At 49.1% G+C, this 19,041-nt stretch overlaps 2 protein-coding genes across 2 annotated transcripts in view; one reads left to right on the forward strand and one right to left on the reverse strand.

The window, feature by feature from the left end:
- Positions 1 to 18,811, forward strand: LOC113923374 (pancreatic lipase-related protein 2). The gene is made up of 13 exons (XM_027595953.1): positions 1 to 247; positions 540 to 588; positions 3,183 to 3,337; positions 4,127 to 4,252; positions 5,235 to 5,369; positions 6,123 to 6,234; positions 7,689 to 7,808; positions 8,969 to 9,088; positions 11,244 to 11,362; positions 13,432 to 13,561; positions 15,120 to 15,231; positions 16,155 to 16,322; positions 18,696 to 18,811. The coding sequence occupies exons 2-13, from the start codon at positions 540 to 542 to the stop codon at positions 18,757 to 18,759; spliced, it is 1,410 nt and encodes a 469-aa protein (XP_027451754.1). The 5' UTR covers positions 1 to 247; the 3' UTR covers positions 18,760 to 18,811.
- C15H10orf82 (chromosome 15 C10orf82 homolog) overlaps positions 14,569 to 19,041 on the reverse strand; it is a 21,667-nt gene continuing 17,194 nt past the window's right edge. Inside the window, exons 7-8 of the transcript XR_003520312.2 lie at positions 15,000 to 15,149; positions 14,569 to 14,812 (exon numbers count right to left, since the gene is read on the reverse strand). The gene's annotated coding sequence lies outside the window, so the exon portion shown is untranslated. The remainder of the gene's footprint in view (positions 14,813 to 14,999; positions 15,150 to 19,041) is intronic.

Below are 19,041 nucleotides of genomic sequence, written 5' to 3' on the forward strand. Positions count from 1 at the left end.
AAACAAAGCCAGAGCCGAGCCGTGTTCCTTTTCTTCTTTTGAGCGTCTCGGTCATACGGCCAAGCTGGTGGGACGTGTGGATGTGTTTATGTGATACGTGTTCGCGAGAACCGAAGTTCGAAGCACGCAAGGGCACAGCCCTAGCTAGCCTCCCCTTGCTCTCCCCTCGGGAGGCCAAAGGGGAGGGCCGGGTATAAGAGCCACAGCCAACCCGCCAGGCTGTTAGAGAACTTTCTCGTGATGCACAGTAAGTCTCGGCCCCCGTGGGGCAGCTTGGTGGCACTGGGGCTGCCAGAGGGATGTGGCCCCGGGGAGGGGGCGGGGGGGGGAGGGCCCTGCGGCGGGGAGATCCAGACACTGGGGTTCTCAGAACAGTGTTTGGGGGGGCGGGGGGAGGCCTCAGCCTCAGGGGGAGCCCCAGAGGGCCCAGGTGCTGGGCTTTGGGTTCCACACACTGTGTGCTCTGTCTGGGCTCGGCTACCGCCAGCCTCGTACCTGTGCCCAGGGGTGTCTGTGTGTCTGTGTTTTCATCCACGTAGATGCTGCCTTCCTGGACCATCGGCCTTCTCCTGCTGGCCACTGTCAGAGGTGAGGACGCTGTTACCCTCCCTTTGGGGAGAGAGTGACAGTGCCTGGGTGGGCCTTTGGGTGAGGCCGCTAGAGACATTATCGCCATGATTACGGCCGTCATGAATAACAGCATTACCATTATTTCAAGGAAAGCAACTGCCATCCTTCAGGGAGGGGTGACTCTGTGGCAATGGGCTTGACACGGATGATCCCGGGTAATCCTCCTGCTCTGTCCTGTTCCTCCTGCAAAGGCTTCTAGGGGCGGTGAGGCGGCTGGCAGAGGTGACAGCAGCTGGGGCACGGGGAGGGGGAGGCGACTTCGGCAGGCCCCCCACACCCTCGGTCCCTCGAGTGGCCAAGCCCATGTCCGCAGACTAATGTCACAGAGATGACACTGTGTGACAGGCCGGCCAAATGAACCCACCCTCCTGCCCATGGCCCCCACTGTCTCTCCTCACATGGTCTTTGTCTCCCCAGCCCCGATCAGTCCCTCTCCTCTGGCCTCTGTTCAGATTCAGATACAGATACCAAGGTCTACTCGCCCTCAAACAGAAATAACCTCCCTGACCGCCGCAGTCCCCTGGAGCCTCCGGCCTGCTTACTTCCCATCACCCCCACCCCCGCAGAGGCGTGACGCACACCCTTGCTGCCTCACTTCCTCCCATCAGGCAGAACCCCTCACTGCCTGGCTTGGCCCCCCCAAACCCTGCTGGAGCATGCTTCCCGCAACAACAGACATGGTCTCCTCGGGTCCCCACTGCGGCTTACTTCCGCACCCAGACTCCCCCGCCTCGTCTCCTTGGCTTGTCCCCAGGCCCCCTCTGGGCCTCCCATTCCAGCCATGGAGCGAGACCTGGCTCCCGACAGCAGTCCGGGGTGGACATGGCTGCATCTCAGGCCTCTCTGGCCCCTCTGGTCTCCTTTGCTGGTCTGCTGCCTCCTCCTGCCCCAGACTTGGGCAGCCCCCAGAAGTCACTCCCAGGCAACCCCACCTCTCTTTCTCTACTTTGGGGCTTCCTCCTTGCCTAGCCTCTGGCCCCCCACCCTTCTGAATTCCAGGACCTCCCACCATGCCTCAAACTCACTTGTCCCAAACCAGGCTCAGACATCACCTCCTACCCCCCTCTCCCACCTCTGCCTTAATTTCCACTGTCATCGGGGGTTAGGACACCTGTGACCTCCCCAGGCTCCCTGCCCCTGCACTGCCCCACCCCACACCCCCGCCTCTCCCAGGCTTCCCTCCTCTGAGTCACCTACACTAGGCTCTGCAGAACACCTTCATGAAGCAGGGTCCCCACACCACTCACCGGCTCAACGCCCTCCAGCACTTCCCCACTCTCCCCCAACAGCCCAGGTGTCTTAACCTGGTCCCCAAGTCCCTGCATTTGCCACCGAGGCAAGCGTTACTTTAGTCCCCCCGCTTCCAGAGTGAATTCCCCTCCCTCGTTACTCCTTCCCTGTTAGATTTCCTCTCTCTCTCAAGACGGGGTTTGACCCCGATCTGTCCCAGCCTCTCCTCAGCACCTGGCTATATTCCCAATTAAACTCCACAGGTTCAAATCCTGGCTCCACTGCTGGCCGTCCCCTGGGCAGCTTACTCTGTCTCTCTGTGCCTCAGTTTCCTCATCTGTAAAATGGGTGTAATAATACAACCTCCTTCCTCGCGGGGCTGTTCTGAGTCTTCAGTGGGACAATACTGGTAAAGTGGTATCTGGCGCACAGTAAACAAGTATTAACTATCACCAGTTTTTGAATGAACGGCCAGCATTTAGCACCAGCACTTTAGGAGCTGAGAAAGCCTAAGACAGAGACCCACTGCAATCCTCCAGATTTGATTATGTCACCCTCAGTGACAATTTCTTACAGAAATGTGCATGTTGTAGGCAGAGAAAGGAGTGACATTTATGGTTATGTGCATCATCAGGGGCATGGGTTGAGCCCCTACTACATATAGTATGATGCAACAATAAATCATCCCTGTTCTTTAAAAAATTCACCTTTTAAGAACAACAGGGAAAATCTGAAATAGCGGAGAATAATTTGGCGTAAAAATGTGTGTAAAAGGATGACATGAAGTTATGTGCATTGGACGAATACCCACAAATGCCTACTTCGTGCATGGCCGGTGGTGGATGTAATGGAGAGGTCAAGGGGAATCAAGAGGCACCATGCCACAGGTTTTCACATTTGGATAATTACCTGATGCTTGATGAATATACGTCCAAGGCCGTCTGGGAGTTTCCTGGGAGAAGTAGTTTTAAGGCAGAAGGGTCCCAGGAATTCTCAGTGATTCCCCGACTTGGCCAGATGATAAGGGTTAAACAGCATTAAATGTGCGATTCCCAGCACCCCATCCTAGGGAGTGAGGTGAATCAGAATCTCTGAGGGAGGGGCCTGGGATTGTGTAGACTCCACACACATAGTCACTCCCAGCCCCCAGGTGATTCCTATCACCACAGAAGTTTGGGGAACAATGGCTGGCAAAGGTAAAGACCAGTGTTGGCCATAGCCAGGCCTGGGCTCCCCCTGAAGAATCCTCTTGTGTAGCCGAGAATACAATGCTCCTTTCCAGAACCTCACAAGTGCCCTGCTCGTTGCTCTTCCTGCCCCAGGAAAGGAGATCTGTTATGGACATCTTGGCTGCTTTTCCAATGAAAAGCCATGGTGCGGGACCCTTCAGCGGCCTTTAAAGTTATTTCCCTGGGATCCCAAAGACGTTGACACCCGCTTTCTCCTGTACACAAATGAAAATCCGAACAACTTCCAAGTAAGAGTGGGTGCGGAAACACTGCACGGTGGGTGGATTTGGGTGCCCATGCTGGAGCCTTCACATGGTTGTCTAAAGAAAAAAATGCACTGCCTTGGAACTTTGCAGATGATGCTTCCTCACCAGTGTTAGACCTGGAGCCAACTTAGCTCTCCGGATCACAGACCACTATGCATAGCTTAATGAAATCTCTGGATGCCCAACCCAGAAACTAACACATCCACACACACACCCGTGCACAGACCTTCAGAAGCTTCCCAGCTGCAGTAGCCTGTTCCTGGGAAAGTATGAGCAGCATTTATGGAGAAGCCCAGGCCTGGCATTCCCTGGGAGGGTCTGTCTTCTTCCTGCGCCAGGCAGGGTTGGGAGAGAAGCCCCTCAACGGGATGGAAATGGGGAAACTATGAATCCTTCCTGAGGAGCTAGAAGACAGATAGGAAGAAGGGAAACTTAGCCTCCAGAGACAAAAGGTGGGGACCCTCGGGGCACCCTTCAGTTCCCAGAAGGCCTACCAGGTGGAAGCAGGACAGGCTTCCTGCTGGTAGTCGGAAGTGACCAAGAAGGACATGCTCAGAATCCAAGCAGCTCCCAGCTCCAGTCCCTGAGAGGTTTCAGAAAGCTGGTGTCTATCTATAGGTCCCTGAGGTCACCCACTGTGAGGTTCTAGGGACAAATGCCCTGCTCCCAGCTCCCAGCTGGGAGTTTGTTTGGACGCGGCTATGGTGCTGTTTTTACCTTGTGATCCTTCTTCAGGCATTTTGCCTAGCACTTTTTTTGTAATTAAACCAGCTGATCACTGCCACTGATCTAGCCACGGTCGAGGCTTCCAACTTCCAACTAGACCGCAAGACACGCTTCATCATCCACGGCTTCATAGACAAGGGGGAAGAGAACTGGCTGATAGACATGTGCAAGGTAAGGGTCCCCCCCACCCCCCACACCTAGCCACTCCAGATGGAGATCAGCACCCAGCACCCAGATTCAAACCCCGCAGCCCCAGTGTCCCTGAGGCTGGGAAAGGTAATACTCAGGGAAAGAACTGTCCTTTGCGAAACCACCAAGGAAAGCATGGGTTCCCAGGGCGTCCACTGTCAAGTTCTCCCAACCCAACAACTTCTGGCCAGCCAGCTCCTCTTGAGGCCGAAAAGAACCAGAGTCCAATCAGAAAATTCCAGAGGTAGAGACTAGAGCAAATTTCCTGACATTTTTCTTTGATGCTTTATGTAAAACCCTTGGGTGACAGGAAAGCACTTAAATTTACCTTCTAGAGCTTTGCTATCCAATAGACCATTCTGTGCTGATGGGAATGTTTTGTATCTGCACTATCCAAATCAGGAGCTAGGGTCAGACTAGAACACCCAGAGTATTGTTGGGAACATAAAAGCAGCACTACCCAGGGCTTCAACTATCTAGTGTAGAGGTCCACAAACTTTTCCTGTAGAGAACCAGGTAGCAGATACTTTAGCATCTGTGTTCAATTTGGGTCATATGGTTTCAACTCAACTCTGTTTTAGCTCAGAAGCAGAGAGAAACAGTAAGTAAACAAATGGGTGTGGCTTGTTCCAAGAAAACTTTATCTATAAAAGCAGGTGGATTTGGCCCTACCTTGATAGTCTGATAACCCCTGATCTAGTAAGTGATCTTTTTGATCTGGGTGTGTCACTAAGTATCCTTGAGACCTTACACAAATCATTTAATCCATTCTGGGCCTCAGTTTCCACATCTGTTAAGTGAGGATAAGCATACCCAGTCAATAGTGATGTGGCAGAAGTGTGGACAAGTGCAAGGAATCAGGCTCTGGCACAACTAGCACTGACGGGTGTGAATGCCTATCTCTGGAGTGTACAATCTGTGGCTGTTGATAAATTGGTTTCTCCCTCTTGCTTGTCTTCCCCAGAAAATGTTTAAGGTGGAGAAGGTGAATTGCATCTGCGTGGACTGGAAACGCGGGGCCAAGACAAAATATACCCAAGCCGTCCACAACATTCGCGTTGTGGGAGCAGAGATAGCTTTCTTCATACAAAATCTGTCGGTAAAACCCTGCCTGGGCCACATCCTGTGGGTGGCAGGCAGGGAGGAGAGAGGGGGGCACCCAAGCACCACCTTCCTCATACCTAAGATGCAGCCTAAGGACCCCCCGGGGCTGGGACAGGGCCTGGAAGCCCAAGGAGGGCCTTTTCTAAGGTGAAGTTGCCCCTTTCCTTCCTCCTGAATTGTCCCGAAGACTCCTACTTATGGGACGCGAGGCAAATTAACCTCTCTGAGGCTCAGTTTCCCCTTCTGAAAGAAAGCCTTCCCTGTAGGCTCTTCTGGGAATTCCAGAGCATGCTGGGCTGCCAGCTACTCTCAGGCCAGATGAGTCTTCATTCTCACACAGCCCAGGACGGAAGGCCCCTTACAGCCTTCTAGAAGGTCTATTCTGGAGAATCCCAGAGCCAGGCCCACTACCCACGCTCTCCCAGGGATCGGGGACGTGGCCCTGCGGCGGGGTGCGGGTGGCAGCAGGCAGCGCACGTCGGTCCCCTCCCGGGGAAGCCTGCAGTTGACTCGGTGGCCGCTGGTCAGCACTGTTGCCCCGCTCACGAGCCGGCCCGCGGGCCACGCAGAGGGCCGTGCCGGGTCGCATGGTCCCAGGCGGCGTCCTGGAATGGGGGGGGGGGGGGGGGGGCGGGGCTCCTCGCGAGTTTCCAGCCCGAGTCCCGTCCGCATCCCCGAGCCCCGCGCCCGCGCGCATCCCCTCCCCCCGACCCCCGCCGGCGGGACCTGACGCGCCATCCGTCCGCAGACCGTGCTGGGCTACAGCCCGGAGGACGTGCACCTCATCGGCCACAGCCTGGGCGCGCACGCGGCGGCCGAGGCGGGCAGGAGGCTGGGCGGCCACGCGGGCAGGATCACAGGTGCGCAGCGCGCGGCCCCGACTGGGAGCGGGCGGCCAGGGTGAGACGGGAGCGCGGCCCACGCAGGAGCCCCGGCCGCGCGCACCCCCCACCGCCAGCGGGAGGGGGGTGTAGGTGGTGCTCCCACTGGAATCAGAAAGTCAACTGTCCGTGTTTTCATGTGTATTAGAAAATACCTGATTGTAAATAAAAATACATTTATTTTTTAAAAAGAAAACTATAACTAGAATATTAAGTGCCTGACTTCAGGGTTATTATTGCAGGCGTAATATAATAATAATATAACTGATTTTTTAAAATTAATTCATCCGTTCCACAAATACGAGTGCTGTGCCATGCGCAGGCAGAGAATGAGAAGTGGCCACCTGAAACCTGCCACATCGGAGGTGCTCAGTAAATACTGAATAAATGAATGAGTCACTTGGCAAAAATGAACGAATACAAGACAGACACAGACAACTATTTATTTTGTGCCGGCAAATCAGCATGTGGCTTTGGCAAACAGTTCAATTCACCATGTAATGAATTGTCTCCTTTGCTCCCGGCGCTGTGCCGGTGTTGGGGGACGGATATAAGGGGATCATAGTTCATGTTTCTGTAGAGGTTTTCAGTTTGCAAAGTCCTTTCTCTTCCACCTTTTCATGGGGGTTTCACAATAACCCTGTAAGAGAGTGGTTGTTATTCCCACCATCCGGACAAGGAAACTGAAGCTCAGAGGGGCAGGTGTTTGACCTTGAGCAGAAAACCAGGGCTAAATATAGGTGCCTGAGTCCCAGGTGCCCGGTGAGTTCCACCCTCTGCCTCTCTTCAAAGGTGAAGTGGCCACAGCACATTTCAGGAGATCCACAGTCTAGTCCAGGAGGCAGACGATTAAGTAGGCAAGTCAATTCAGAGCCAAATTAATTAAGCACAAAATAATCCTATACAATGTGGGTGGTGTGCGATGAGAAAGGAGAGGCTAAGTTTTCCCTGAGGAGGTGGTGTTTGAGCCCGGTGTTGGAGAGAAGAGATTTAATAGGGGAGGATGTGGGGAAGTGAGCAGTGGGTGGGGGTAGCGTAAGCAGCCAGAGGAGACAGACGGCGTAGGGACAGGGGACTGGGTGGAGCTGGGCAAGGCCAGGGACCTTGCAGTCTTGGAGAGAGCTGTGGCCAAATAATAACAGGTGAAGGTAAAAAGATCAAAGGAGATGAGGGGGCAAGAGGGTGCCCTAGATCCTGCTCAGAGTCAGGCACTGGGGACTTCTGGATGTTTGTTGACAGTGACCCCACTTCTAGCCTTTCTGTCTCAACTTCTCTCTCCTGAGCAGACCGGGAGCTACGGGCCAATTCCCCAAATCACGGCTGCTGAGGTCTGGGACTCTTGGCCCAGAAATCCCCATGGATTTTGTGGGTAGAGGGTTTAGAGCCTGGTTTGTCTTAGAGTGTGGTGTAACTACCCACCTCCCCCATTTCAGGACTGGACCCCGCACAGCCGTGCTTCCAGGGCACATCTGAGGAGGTTCGGCTGGACCCATCTGATGCCATGTTTGTGGATGTGATTCACACGGATTCGGCTCCCATCATCCCCTTCCTAGGTGGGTTCCCCACTGCACCTCCCAGTGACCAGCTGTGACTGATGGCAGTGGGTCCAGGTGCACGCCACACGCATACCGTGAGGCTAACCACAGGAATACCTCCGGCACCAGCCACAGACAAACAGGCAGTACAGTGCCAGTGGGATCGGCCTGCCTGCTGGCCCAGGTAGAACCAAAAACACTTCTACATCCTGGAAGGCTGTCATCAGTCTTCAAATCTTTAGTCCTTTCAATCTGCCAATATCCAGAGGGACAGTTAAAGTTCTTATTGATGTTTGACCTGTACTGGCAAAATGCAAAAGTTAACTTTTGAATTTTTTTTTTTTTACTTCTTTTGTCAAAGCTATGGTTACAGTTTGTTTTGTTGGAGATGAAATACATCCTTTTATCTAGTTCTTCTAAAGTCAGTGTTCTTTTTTCATTATATTCTTATGCAACCACTCATGAAACGTGCCAGTGAAAGCATGTTTTTAATGAAAATTATATCACTTATTGAGTGTTTACCATGCGCTGCTTTGAACATTTTGTACACATCAGCTCATTAATCGTAACAACCCTAAAAAGTGGGTATTATTATTACGATTTCACTGCCAGAGGGAAGTGAGGCTCCACAAGGTCAAGGCCAAGTAATTGCCCAACATGACAGAGTCTATAGGTAGAAGCAGGTTGTGATCACAGGTCTATATGCTTCAAAAACCAAAACTCCTACCATTGTGCCGGCCTCTCAATATAGCAACATAACGGAATGTGGTCTCAGCATAACAATATAAGATAGAAGTAAAAATTTTTAAATGAATACGGTAAAAAAAATTTCACAGTCCTGATACGTATCTGCTGGTACAGAGTGGTGTCAGGGCATGATGGTACTGCTCAGGGTCTCCCCAAGACAGACATATACATACAATACGCCTGTGTGCATGCTCACCCAGAGCCCACCTTCCCTCTTATCCCTCTTCCTGTGTGCTCTCTTCCCTTCTTGTCTTGCCAAGTGCCCATTTCTGAGCACTTTCTGCAGAGCCACAGACAGGGTGGCTAGGCCGAGGAGAGAATTTGCCAAGAAGGTTCTTGCTGTGGTTGGAAGGAGCTGAACGCTGTCTGTGACCACAACCTAACATTGGGACCACTCACCTCCCTGCTCCCCTCTGCTTACAATATTTCAGGTTTTGGAATGAGCCAAAAGGTGGGCCATCTAGATTTCTATCCAAACGGAGGAAAGCAAATGCCTGGATGTCAGAAAAATATCCTTTCAACCATCATTGACATCGATGGCCTATGGGAAGGTACGTAAGTTAGAGAAGCAGGACAGCTGCTGTTCCACTTGGGGAGAAATGGTGCGTACTCTGTGCCAGGCATTTCCACAACAATGACATGAGGTCTTTACTCTCATCAGCCCCATTTTACAGACGAGGAAACTGGGTCAGTACAGTTATAAAACTTGCCCAAGGCTACCCTAGATTTAAGCCCAACTTCTGGCTGCAGAGCCCCGACCTCGTGCCCCTTCCTGCACCATCGTCCGCTTGGCAGGATGCTGAGGCAGGAGGGGACCAGCCCACTGGCAAAGACCCACCTTGGGCTTTGGCCCTCCGTCCTCCGTGCCTGTTCTTTGAAGGACTGCTCGCTGGGTATAAACAAAGATCTGAGTGGCTTAGACTTTCTTGCCATTTGCTGTGGTCAGGTTCTAGGCACAGAAAGGAGTTGAGCTGGTAGGAAGACAAAGAGGGGGACATGTTCTGCAGATTTGGAGAGAGTGGGCTGGAAGCAGGAGGCCTGGGCCCTGGGGGATGAGCCTTGTGTGGACTTCCGTTCATCTGAGGGGGCAGGCTCAGTGCCTCTAATAGGAAGTGACCTAAAGCATCATCTGGGCTCGCTGCCCTTGTTCTGACCTTCGGCTACTTTGGTCGCCCAGCCCTGAAACCAGGCTTCACTGCCCTCCCTGAGAGTCTGTGATCATTTCATTTTAGGATTTATTTGTCCGAGCTGGGAGTTCCCCGAAGCCAAGAACTGTGTTGGGGACCTCCCAGACGCACTGGGGTCTAGCCCAAAGCAAGCACCCGTGCAAGTCCGTTACACAGGGCTCAGTGACCTTCGGTGGCATTTTTATATTCCATATGTTGATGTTAAAGAGCAGGGTTGCTGAAGCCACAGGCGATATCCACTGACAGTATGTGGTGCTTTAACCTCCTCTGGGCTCAGCGCCAAGTTACTCCAGGGAAGACGCAACTGTTCAGCTCCCTGGGAGACCACCAGAGTCACAGGGAGGGCTGTCCCCTCCCAGAAGTGCCGAGCAGGCCACACAAAATGGGAGCCCGGGTTTAATTAAAAAGACCGTTTAGACTGAAGAAGCCCATGAACACTGCGGTGTGTGGGGACCGTGTGGAGCTCTGAGTTACCCAGGCTGAGCAGAGGACAGTGAAAGCTTCGTGCTCCTGTAGGGTGGGGATCCCAGGGCAGCAGTTTTGGACGAAAGAAACAATTCAATTTGAAACAAGTTCTGTTGTCTGGAGATGAGCGTTGGTGTGGGGCACACGGAACCAGCTTCTGCAGGAAGTTTCTGGGCTGGGGGGCAGGTAGAGCCCAGAGCTGTGGGGAGCTAATCCCACCGCTGCTTCCCAGTGTGCGTTTCTCCCTGGGCGGGGAATGAAGCCACCAGGCCCCCGCCCCCGAAGGGACCCCCAGCTACGTCTGATGTTGCCGGGGATCACTTCGTAGGAAGTTTTGTACCCAGTAGCTGGAGAAGTGAGAAAACAATTTTCCAAACGAGGACTTTGGGTTAAAGAAAAAGATGGTGAGTAAAATGCAGTGACAGAGTGGCCAGAGGCCACAGTAATTGTACTGGCCATTGCTTTTACCTTGTGCCTGGAATGGTAGGAAAGAAAGAGTTCTCAGCCTGGGGCCAAAGGCACAGGCGAGCCTGCTTCACTCAAAAGGCCTGTCCGGCGTGTCCAGCTCGCAAACTGAGGCCCAGCCTGCAGGCAGAACGCAACCCACAGCAGTATGTGATTGGCCTTCACAGTGACTATTTAAAAGTGGGAATGTACTGCTATCATTTGAGCATGGAAAGATTTTCATGGAAAAGTCAAGATGCTAGCTACTCGTGAAAAATCAGAGCAAGTAATCTGGGCCTTTACCATGCAACGACTGGCTGGACCGTGTAGGGTCCCCTTAAAGGCTGTTGCTGTCCCCACCCCACCCCTCCCCTCTCCGCATATACATTTCTCACTGCCCCCTGCATGGCCCCCAGCCCCCATCATTCCTTCACATTACATGCCCGGCCCCAGATTTCCCCCTCGCGCCTACGTATGTCCAAGTCAGTCACAGATATTTCAGATTGTGCCCTGACACCCATCTTGGAGGGGACTCCTCGATCGGTCAGAGTGGTTCAGCCTTCAAAAGTGAAATGCGTCCTGTGAGCTCCCGTGGCCTTTGCTTCCTCAGGAACCCGAGATTTTGTGGCTTGCAATCACCTAAGGAGCTACAAGTATTACTCAAGCAGCATCCTCAGCCCCGACGGCTTCCTGGGCTACCCGTGTGCCTCCTACAATGAGTTTCAGGAGGTAGGTCACACCAGGGCCGGGGGAAGATGCTGGTGGCCCTGTGGGCAGTGGGGGTTTTGTCCCTGTCGCTTGGCACAGAGCAGAGCTGTAAACTCATGAGGAACGGGAGGAGGGACCAGACATGCTGAGCCTCAGCGAGACCTTCTCCCAGAAGCAGGGTGGGACCTCACCGCTGGGCCTTCCCTAGATCCCAACTTTTTATTCTAGAAGATTCCCAATCTGCACAGGAGCCACAAGAAGGACGCATCGATTGTTAACATGTAAATGTGTGCATATGTATAGTTTTCTTCTAAATTATATGAAAGCAAACTCAAGACTTTACTCATAAATACATTCATCTCCTGAGAACAAGATCATTTTCCTATAGAACAATGTTCAAGAAAGTTAACATTGATACACTAATATTTTCTAATATATAGTTCATATTCAAACTTCTCCAAATATCCAATGTCCTCTAGAGCTGTCTTTTTCTTTCTTTCATTCACCCTCTCTCTCTTCCTCCCTCCCTTTCTTCTCTTTTCTGCCTCTCTCCCTCCCTTCCTTTCTTCCCTTCTTTTTCCTGCGTTGCATTTTTTTTATCTCCTTTAATTTCTCTCTCTCTCTCTCTCTCTCTCTCTCTTTTTTATTTTTGAGAGAGAGAGAGAGTGCACATGCGCAGGCAGGGAGGGGGGAGAGAGAGAGAGAATTTTAAGCAGGCTCCACACCCAGCATGGAGTCCAACATGGGGCTCGATCTCATGACCCTGAGATCATGCCCTGAGCTAAAACCAAGAGTCAGACACTCAACTGACTAAGCCACCCAGGACCTCCCTTTCTAGGCGCCTTTAATCCAGAACAGCTCTACATCTTTCACTGGTCTTCCAAGACATTGACAGTTACAAGGATTCCAGACCAAATGTTTCATAGAAGAGCCCACAATCTGAATTTGTCTGGTTATTTCTTCATGATTCACTGGGTGTTATCGAGTCCTCAGTGTATCACAACCAGAGACATTGGCATTCATTTAGTGACACTTTGTCTTATTATTTGATGACTTACAGTTTGATTACTTGTTTAAGATTAAAAAAATCTGCCAGATTTCTCCACTATAGAAGTCCCATTTCCCCTAAGTGATCTCTGAGGTGATATTGTTCCGAAACAACAAACCAGTGTGAAGGGTTGGGCTTCTTACCTGAATCAATTAGCACTTTGGAGTTGCAAACGTTTGAAGCTTCAAAATATTTTTTTCTCAAAAGTAAAAATAAAAGTATATTTATACTCCTGCGTTTTCCTTTCAAAATTGATTTCGACCTTAACGTTCTCGGGTTGAACTAAGATCAGAAGGACATCATGTTCAATCCCCAGGGTCTGTGAGTATTCATTGTGTAGCCTTGGCTGTGCTGGTTATTGCTGGGGCATGGATAATAATATACCCAGCCTCCAGCACTTGTCTTGTGCTTTCCAAATTGCAAAATAGCTCTGCATATCATGGAAGATGGATTTGGTGAGAGCAAAGAACAGAAGACCAGTGACACCATAGTATAAAAAGTTATTCTGATCTGAACAGAGCAAACCACCTCCCCCATCCCCAACTAATGAGCTGCCATTTGGGAAGCATCACACAGGGATCAATTATATAATTCACATGAAAGTGAAGATGGTCATAGACCTTCTCTTCCTCTGCTCTTTTGAATTAACTTATTTGTCCCATTTATTCCTCCTGGAAGATGTCTTGCATTTCCCTTCCATATTTTAAAATCATTGCTTCCTGGATATGACTTGTCTACCCAACTATACTCCAAGTTTTCTGGGTACTTCTTTGGGTACGTAGCAGGGCTTCATACAGTTTTGTGCATGATTCTGAGGATGAATGCATGGATGCATGGGTAGATGAATGCATGCGTGTCAGTGAAGGGGTGGGAGGATGGATGGACAGTTCAGTGGGCAGGTAGATGAGCGGACGGATGGGGGATAGATGGGTGCATGGGTAGATAAACAGGAATATGGATAGGAAGGTGAGTGATTCCGTGAGTGACTGAGTGAGTCAGTCAAAGCCCACCACTAACAAGCAAATTATGTCTTTTTCACTAGAATAGCTGTTTCCCTTGTCCAGCTGAAGGATGCCCCCAAATGGGGCACTACGCTGACCAATTTCTGGGGAAAACCAGTGCTGTGGGACAAACCTTTTTCCTGAACACAGGAGACAGTGGTAACTTTACTCGTAAGTTTCCATTTTACTCATTTAAAAACTCTTGCAAATAATTTGGAAGGTGTATCAGCCTAATTAGTCAGGACCCCTGCTAGCAACTGACAGAAACTCAACTCCAGCCAGCTTAGCTGTAATAGAAGGTCACTATTTAACCAATAATCCTGATCAATGGAGTGAAGTACAGTGATTGGCACAGGCTGGTCACATTTTCATGCACCCCGGTACCGGAAAGGGTGAATCCATTAACAGAAGAAGAGGGTCATGTGGGGCAAAGCCACTGTAAGTCAAGAGGTCATGCCCATGATTATCTGTCATACAGATAATATAGTCTCCCTACACAATCAACGCATGCATACGCGTGCGCACGCACACACACACAAACACACACGCAGTGTTTGTGTTGTTGTTTTGCCCAGCTTCTCACCAAAAAAGTACAAGATAGTAAAATCATCAAGATTCATTTGTCATAAGTAATAATACATGGTGGCTAAGTAGAAGAGTGTTATTTTCCAAGGGAGTGATAAATTAAAATATACATATGTATAGCACTTTACAAAACACTTGTCACATGTAGTATCTCATGTAATCCTTACAATAGTTATGATGGAAGATAGCAGTTTGGCAGTATCTATAATGTCTCATGTGCTTATTTCTTCAACCCAGTCATTCCACTTCTCAGACGTACCTCAGGACAATGCTTGCATAAGAAGGTGTGCTCAAGGATGTTCACTGCAGCATTGTTTTTAATACCAAAAGTTTAGTGAGGAGAAATCTAGATGCCCACCAACTGGTAAACAACCAATACTGTATTAACCATTAAAAGCAAGGAGATAGTTCTGTGTACTGAAGAGAGAAATCCTCTATAGTAAGTGAAAAGGCAAATGACCAAAAAACCACGTATCGATACAACAAATGCAACACAACATGTATCAGTCAGGGTCCCAACAGGAAAGAAAACTCAATTGAAGTGGTTCAAATGAAGAGACTTTATTGAAAGGTCTACTTTGAGAGGTGTGGGCAAGGTTAAAGGAACAAACAAGGGACGCTGAGGCACCCAGAATCTGGTGGCTGTGGGCTCCTGGAGTGACACGTTATCATAGAGGGGGGAGTTACTGCCAGACGTCTGGTACTGGAGCCAGGAGGCAGCAGGGGAGCATGAGAGATGGGTCCCCCTCTTTCCTCCTGTCTTCCGATCTCCTGCACACATCTCTTACCAGCTGAACTCAACTGAACGCCAGTGGCAAGATCCCTGGTGGGGGTGGCCTTCCAGAACACAGGGTAGGAGAGAGAAGGGTGGTAAATCAGTCTGGAGTGAGGATGGGTGGAGACAATAGAGAATAATAGCGCATCCTATCTGTGGAAGGGGAAAAAAGCCTGGATATTCTTTTATAAACTTATATAAGTGTATGTACGAATGCTCAGAGAAAGCTCTAGATTAGGGTTTCTCTACCTTGGCACCATTGACATTTCAGGCTGGGGATTCCAAGCTAGGAGCAAGAATCCTTCCATGGGATGATTTTTTTTTTTCAACGAGATGAGTTCATTGAACTGATTATATGTCTTTGGACAGGTTGGAGATACAGGGTATCGGTCACACTGGCTGGAAAAAAGAAAACGAGAGGGTACTTCAGGATTGCTTTGTATGGAAGTAACGGAAACTCAAAACAATATGAAATTTTCAAGTAAGTTTGACAGTAAAGTGAAATGGTCAGACTTTTCATCATAGAGTATTCATAAGAGATTGGGTATAAAATGATCTATAAATCTGGCCATCTACTCTATAGAGAGCCATTGAATCCTAAAATGTCAGAGCTGGAGGAAAATCTTAGCATCTGATCCAGTCATCCCATTTTACAGATGAGAAGAGTGAGGCCCAGAGGGGGAATTCACTATTTAAAATCAAATACGCACTAACTTCTTTTGGAATGTCCAATTCTGACTTCGGTTTTATGGATATCAAATTCTCCTTCGGTGACGCACGTTTATGTGGCAATTCCCCCAACACGTGGCCTCTCTACCCCCCAAAACAGGCATCCCTAGCTTCTTGTTGCTGTGGTGGTAGCCTCAGCACCTAGCTTTTGCTGGGCAGAGGAGGTACTTGGTAAATGTGTGTTGGATGAACTGTAACTGTGCTGTAAAATTATATTCTGTTTTTTGTCCTTTTACATGAACGTGTTATGTTTATGTAAACATGTTTATGTAAGCATGTTAACATGCTTTTCATGTTAAGTTAAAGCTCTTTGACGACTTTCCATACCCCATATGAAATCCTAACAGAAGACCTCTGCTGAGCCACATGCATCTTTAAACATAAGACATTGCATTAGTTAGTCTTGTAGTGTAATTATAGGGTTAATATGCCTCCCCAAATATTTGATTTCCCCTAAGGACAAATTAAAACAGGAGAAATCTAGAGTCCTATATTTTTTTGCAGATGTGTGCTTCACAAATACATTTGTGTTTTAGCAGCCCCTGGACGAACATGAAGTCGTTCAAGGTATTTGCAGAAAACCTACAACGGCATTGTTTAGGGAAACAATCGATTGCTATCATCCTTTGTATTCATATATCCAGCTGATGTAACATTCTATGTCTGTGTTTTCAGAGGATCCCTCCAACCACGTGCAAGTCATATGCGTGACATTGACGTGGACCTCAATGTTGGAAAAATCCAGAAGGTTAAGTTCCTCTGGAACAACCATGTGATAAATCTTTTCCGGCCCAAGCTCGGGGCTTCGCAAATCACAGTGCAAAGCGGTGAAAATGGGACCGAGTGCGTATCTCTTGTTCCACCTATAGCTTAGCATCTGTACTTACCTATCAAGCTGTCCATCCATCCATCCATCCATCCAGTCACCCACTTACCCATCTATGTAACTATTTACCCGTGCATTCATCCAACCCTTTCTGTCCATCCACTTAACCACTCACCTCTCCATTTATCCATCAGCCATCTATCCAGTCTTCTGGCCATCCAGCCATTATCTGCTCAGCTATTCATCTCAACTCCCCATCTGTCCATCTGATTTACTTTGAAAAATCAAATATCATTTTCCTTCCACCAAATTCAACTTGGCAGGAGCAAGGCATCAGTTACTTGAGAAACAGGCAAACATGAGACTGTTTTACCTCACACACTAAGGACAACACCTAGGCAGAACTTGTAGGAAATCGCTAAGTTAATTCCAGTTGGGGTGCAGTTATTGATGTAAACTGGTTTGTTTGGAGACTATGGCATGAAAAGGATAGAAACTGGGTTGGGATCTCGCTCATAGGGGCATTCTCTTCTCATTCAAGGGAACAGAATCTTACTTGGTTGGGGCTGGGAGAGGATAGAACTGTATTTAAAATACTGAAAGAAGAAGTCCACCCTCAAAGAAGATCATCATAAATAACAGGCTGTTAGGGTCTGAAGGAAACCTAGACATCCCCCCTCAACTGCTCTCATTTTAAGATGGGGAAAGTGAGACATGGAGAGTCGTGCAACTTGTCTAAGATTACAGAGGGAAGCTAGAGAGAAGAATCCTAAACCTCAAAATGTGTTCAAAAACACACATCAAGACCTTGCTCAGCCGCACCATTTAACTGTGCTGGCCGTCAACCATACTATTCCCAATTCCTCCGCATGTTGTTGGAAGGACCAGATGTCACTCTGGCTGTGCCCTTCCTTTGTATACTCAAGAGCAGAGCACAAGCATAAAGTGCAACCCAGACTTGGGCCCAGGTCCTCTGACAGCCAATCTGGTCCTCCTGCCATGGGGCCTGTCCCGCTCACACAGCCAGACGTGGAGCTGAGGATCTGGCAGGCCTGGTGGTGGGACGCATTGTGGAAGTGTCTGGATTTCAGAGTCATGAGGTGGGGGTTGGGTGGAGTCATTGTTTTCAAGTACAGTAGGGCCGACACACGATATTTTGCAAGTACCAAAGTCATCCCCTCACATAAGGGATCCCTCATCAAGGAGCTACATTCTGAAGCTGAGCCCTGAGGGAGGGCTGGGTGGTCAACCATCCTCCTCTAGCCAGAGATACCACCAGGGGTGCCCTGCATCTCATGTCTGGGTATCTGCCCCAACCCAACCAGGCTTTACCCCTCAGGAGTGACAACCCTTCCCAGTCTTTTTTTTTTTTTAACATCTTTATTGAGATGCTAAAAAAATGGTATTCCCATACCATACAATTCACCCATGTAAAGTATGTTAATTCAGTGACTTCTAGTATATTCACTGAGTTTACAATCATCTATGCAATTTTAGAACATTTCCTTACCCCAAAAGGAAACCCCACACTCATTAGCCATCACCCGCTCATCTCCCTATCCCTTTGCCCAGCCCTAGGCAACCACGAGTCTATTTTCTGTCTCTGTAGATTTTCCTGCTCTGGACATTCCGTACACATGGAACCAGATAATATCTAGTCCTCTGTGCCTGGCTTTTTTCATAGCACAATGTCTGCAAGGCTCCTCCATGTGGTAGCCTGTATCATTCCTTCTTTTTCATTCCTTTTTATTGCCAAATAAGATCATAGAGATAGACCACATTTTAGTTATCCATTCGTCAGTTGGCAGACATTTGGGTTGTTTCCACTTTGGGGCTTTTATGAATACTGTTGCTTGTATTCAAGTTTTCATGTGGACATACGTTTTCATTTCTCTCGGGTATGTAGGAGCAGAAGGGCTGGATCGTAGGAGAACTTTAGGTTTCACTTTTAGAAGAACTGCCAGACTGTTTTTCCAGGGTGGCTGCCACATTTTATGTTCCTAGAAGTGGTGTATGAAGAACATTCATGATCTTGACTCTATAGGGAAAGTCCCCTCTGGGCAGGCTAGGGTGCCCCTGGGAAGGCATTGCCAGGCCCGCAGCTGCAGGCCCATCAGAGACTCTCTTGGTTTTGGGAAAAAAAGAAAAAAAAAAAAAAAAATCCTTGGCCTAACACAGCTGATTCACTCTCAGCTCATTAAGAAGTTACAGGAGAGGAGGATGTTCTTTGGGTTTGCTTAGTAAGAATCACCTGGGCTCTGCTTGGTGTAGCAGAGCCTTTCAGTCAAAGAGATCTGAATTCCAGGGGCCTGGCTAACTGCTGTTTGCTCATCTGAGGTCCCATTTCCATAAGCAAATGAGTCTCATGCTGAAAATGCTTTCTTCCACAGGTCTAATTTTTGTAGCAGTGACACGGTCCAAGAAGATGTGTTACAGTCTCTTTACCCTTGTTAAAAATGTGGTCATCTCTCTTGTATCTTTGCCATAATAAATTTTTTAATGCCCTTGGTTTGACGTTGAGGTGTTAAGTTTGGCATTCTCTGTGTTCTGAAGTCACATTTCAGAAATGATTTGTGGGACTGGAGCCAAGTTTGATCAGAGGTAATGCCTGAAAGCTCCTACCGGTCCTCCCCTGCCACCATCTCTCTCTTTCAGGGCACGTTGTGGGGCCTGTTCGAACGTATTTTATTTCCTTAGGCAATGAATTTCTCTCATATTTGATAAAGTCATCATTGC

Source organism: Zalophus californianus, chromosome 15 (assembly GCF_009762305.2).
Source record: "Zalophus californianus isolate mZalCal1 chromosome 15, mZalCal1.pri.v2, whole genome shotgun sequence".
NCBI lineage: Eukaryota > Metazoa > Chordata > Mammalia > Carnivora > Otariidae > Zalophus > Zalophus californianus.

Coding starts and splice junctions, on each gene's coding strand:
- LOC113923374 (XM_027595953.1), top strand. CDS start 540: ATGCTGCCTTCCTGGACCATCGGCCTTCTCCTGCTGGCCACTGTCAGA. Junction 4,253..5,234: donor GGCTGATAGACATGTGCAAG/GTAAGGGTCCCC, acceptor TGTCTTCCCCAG/AAAATGTTTAAGGTGGAGAA. Junction 6,235..7,688: donor CCACGCGGGCAGGATCACAG/GTGCGCAGCGCG, acceptor CCCCCATTTCAG/GACTGGACCCCGCACAGCCG.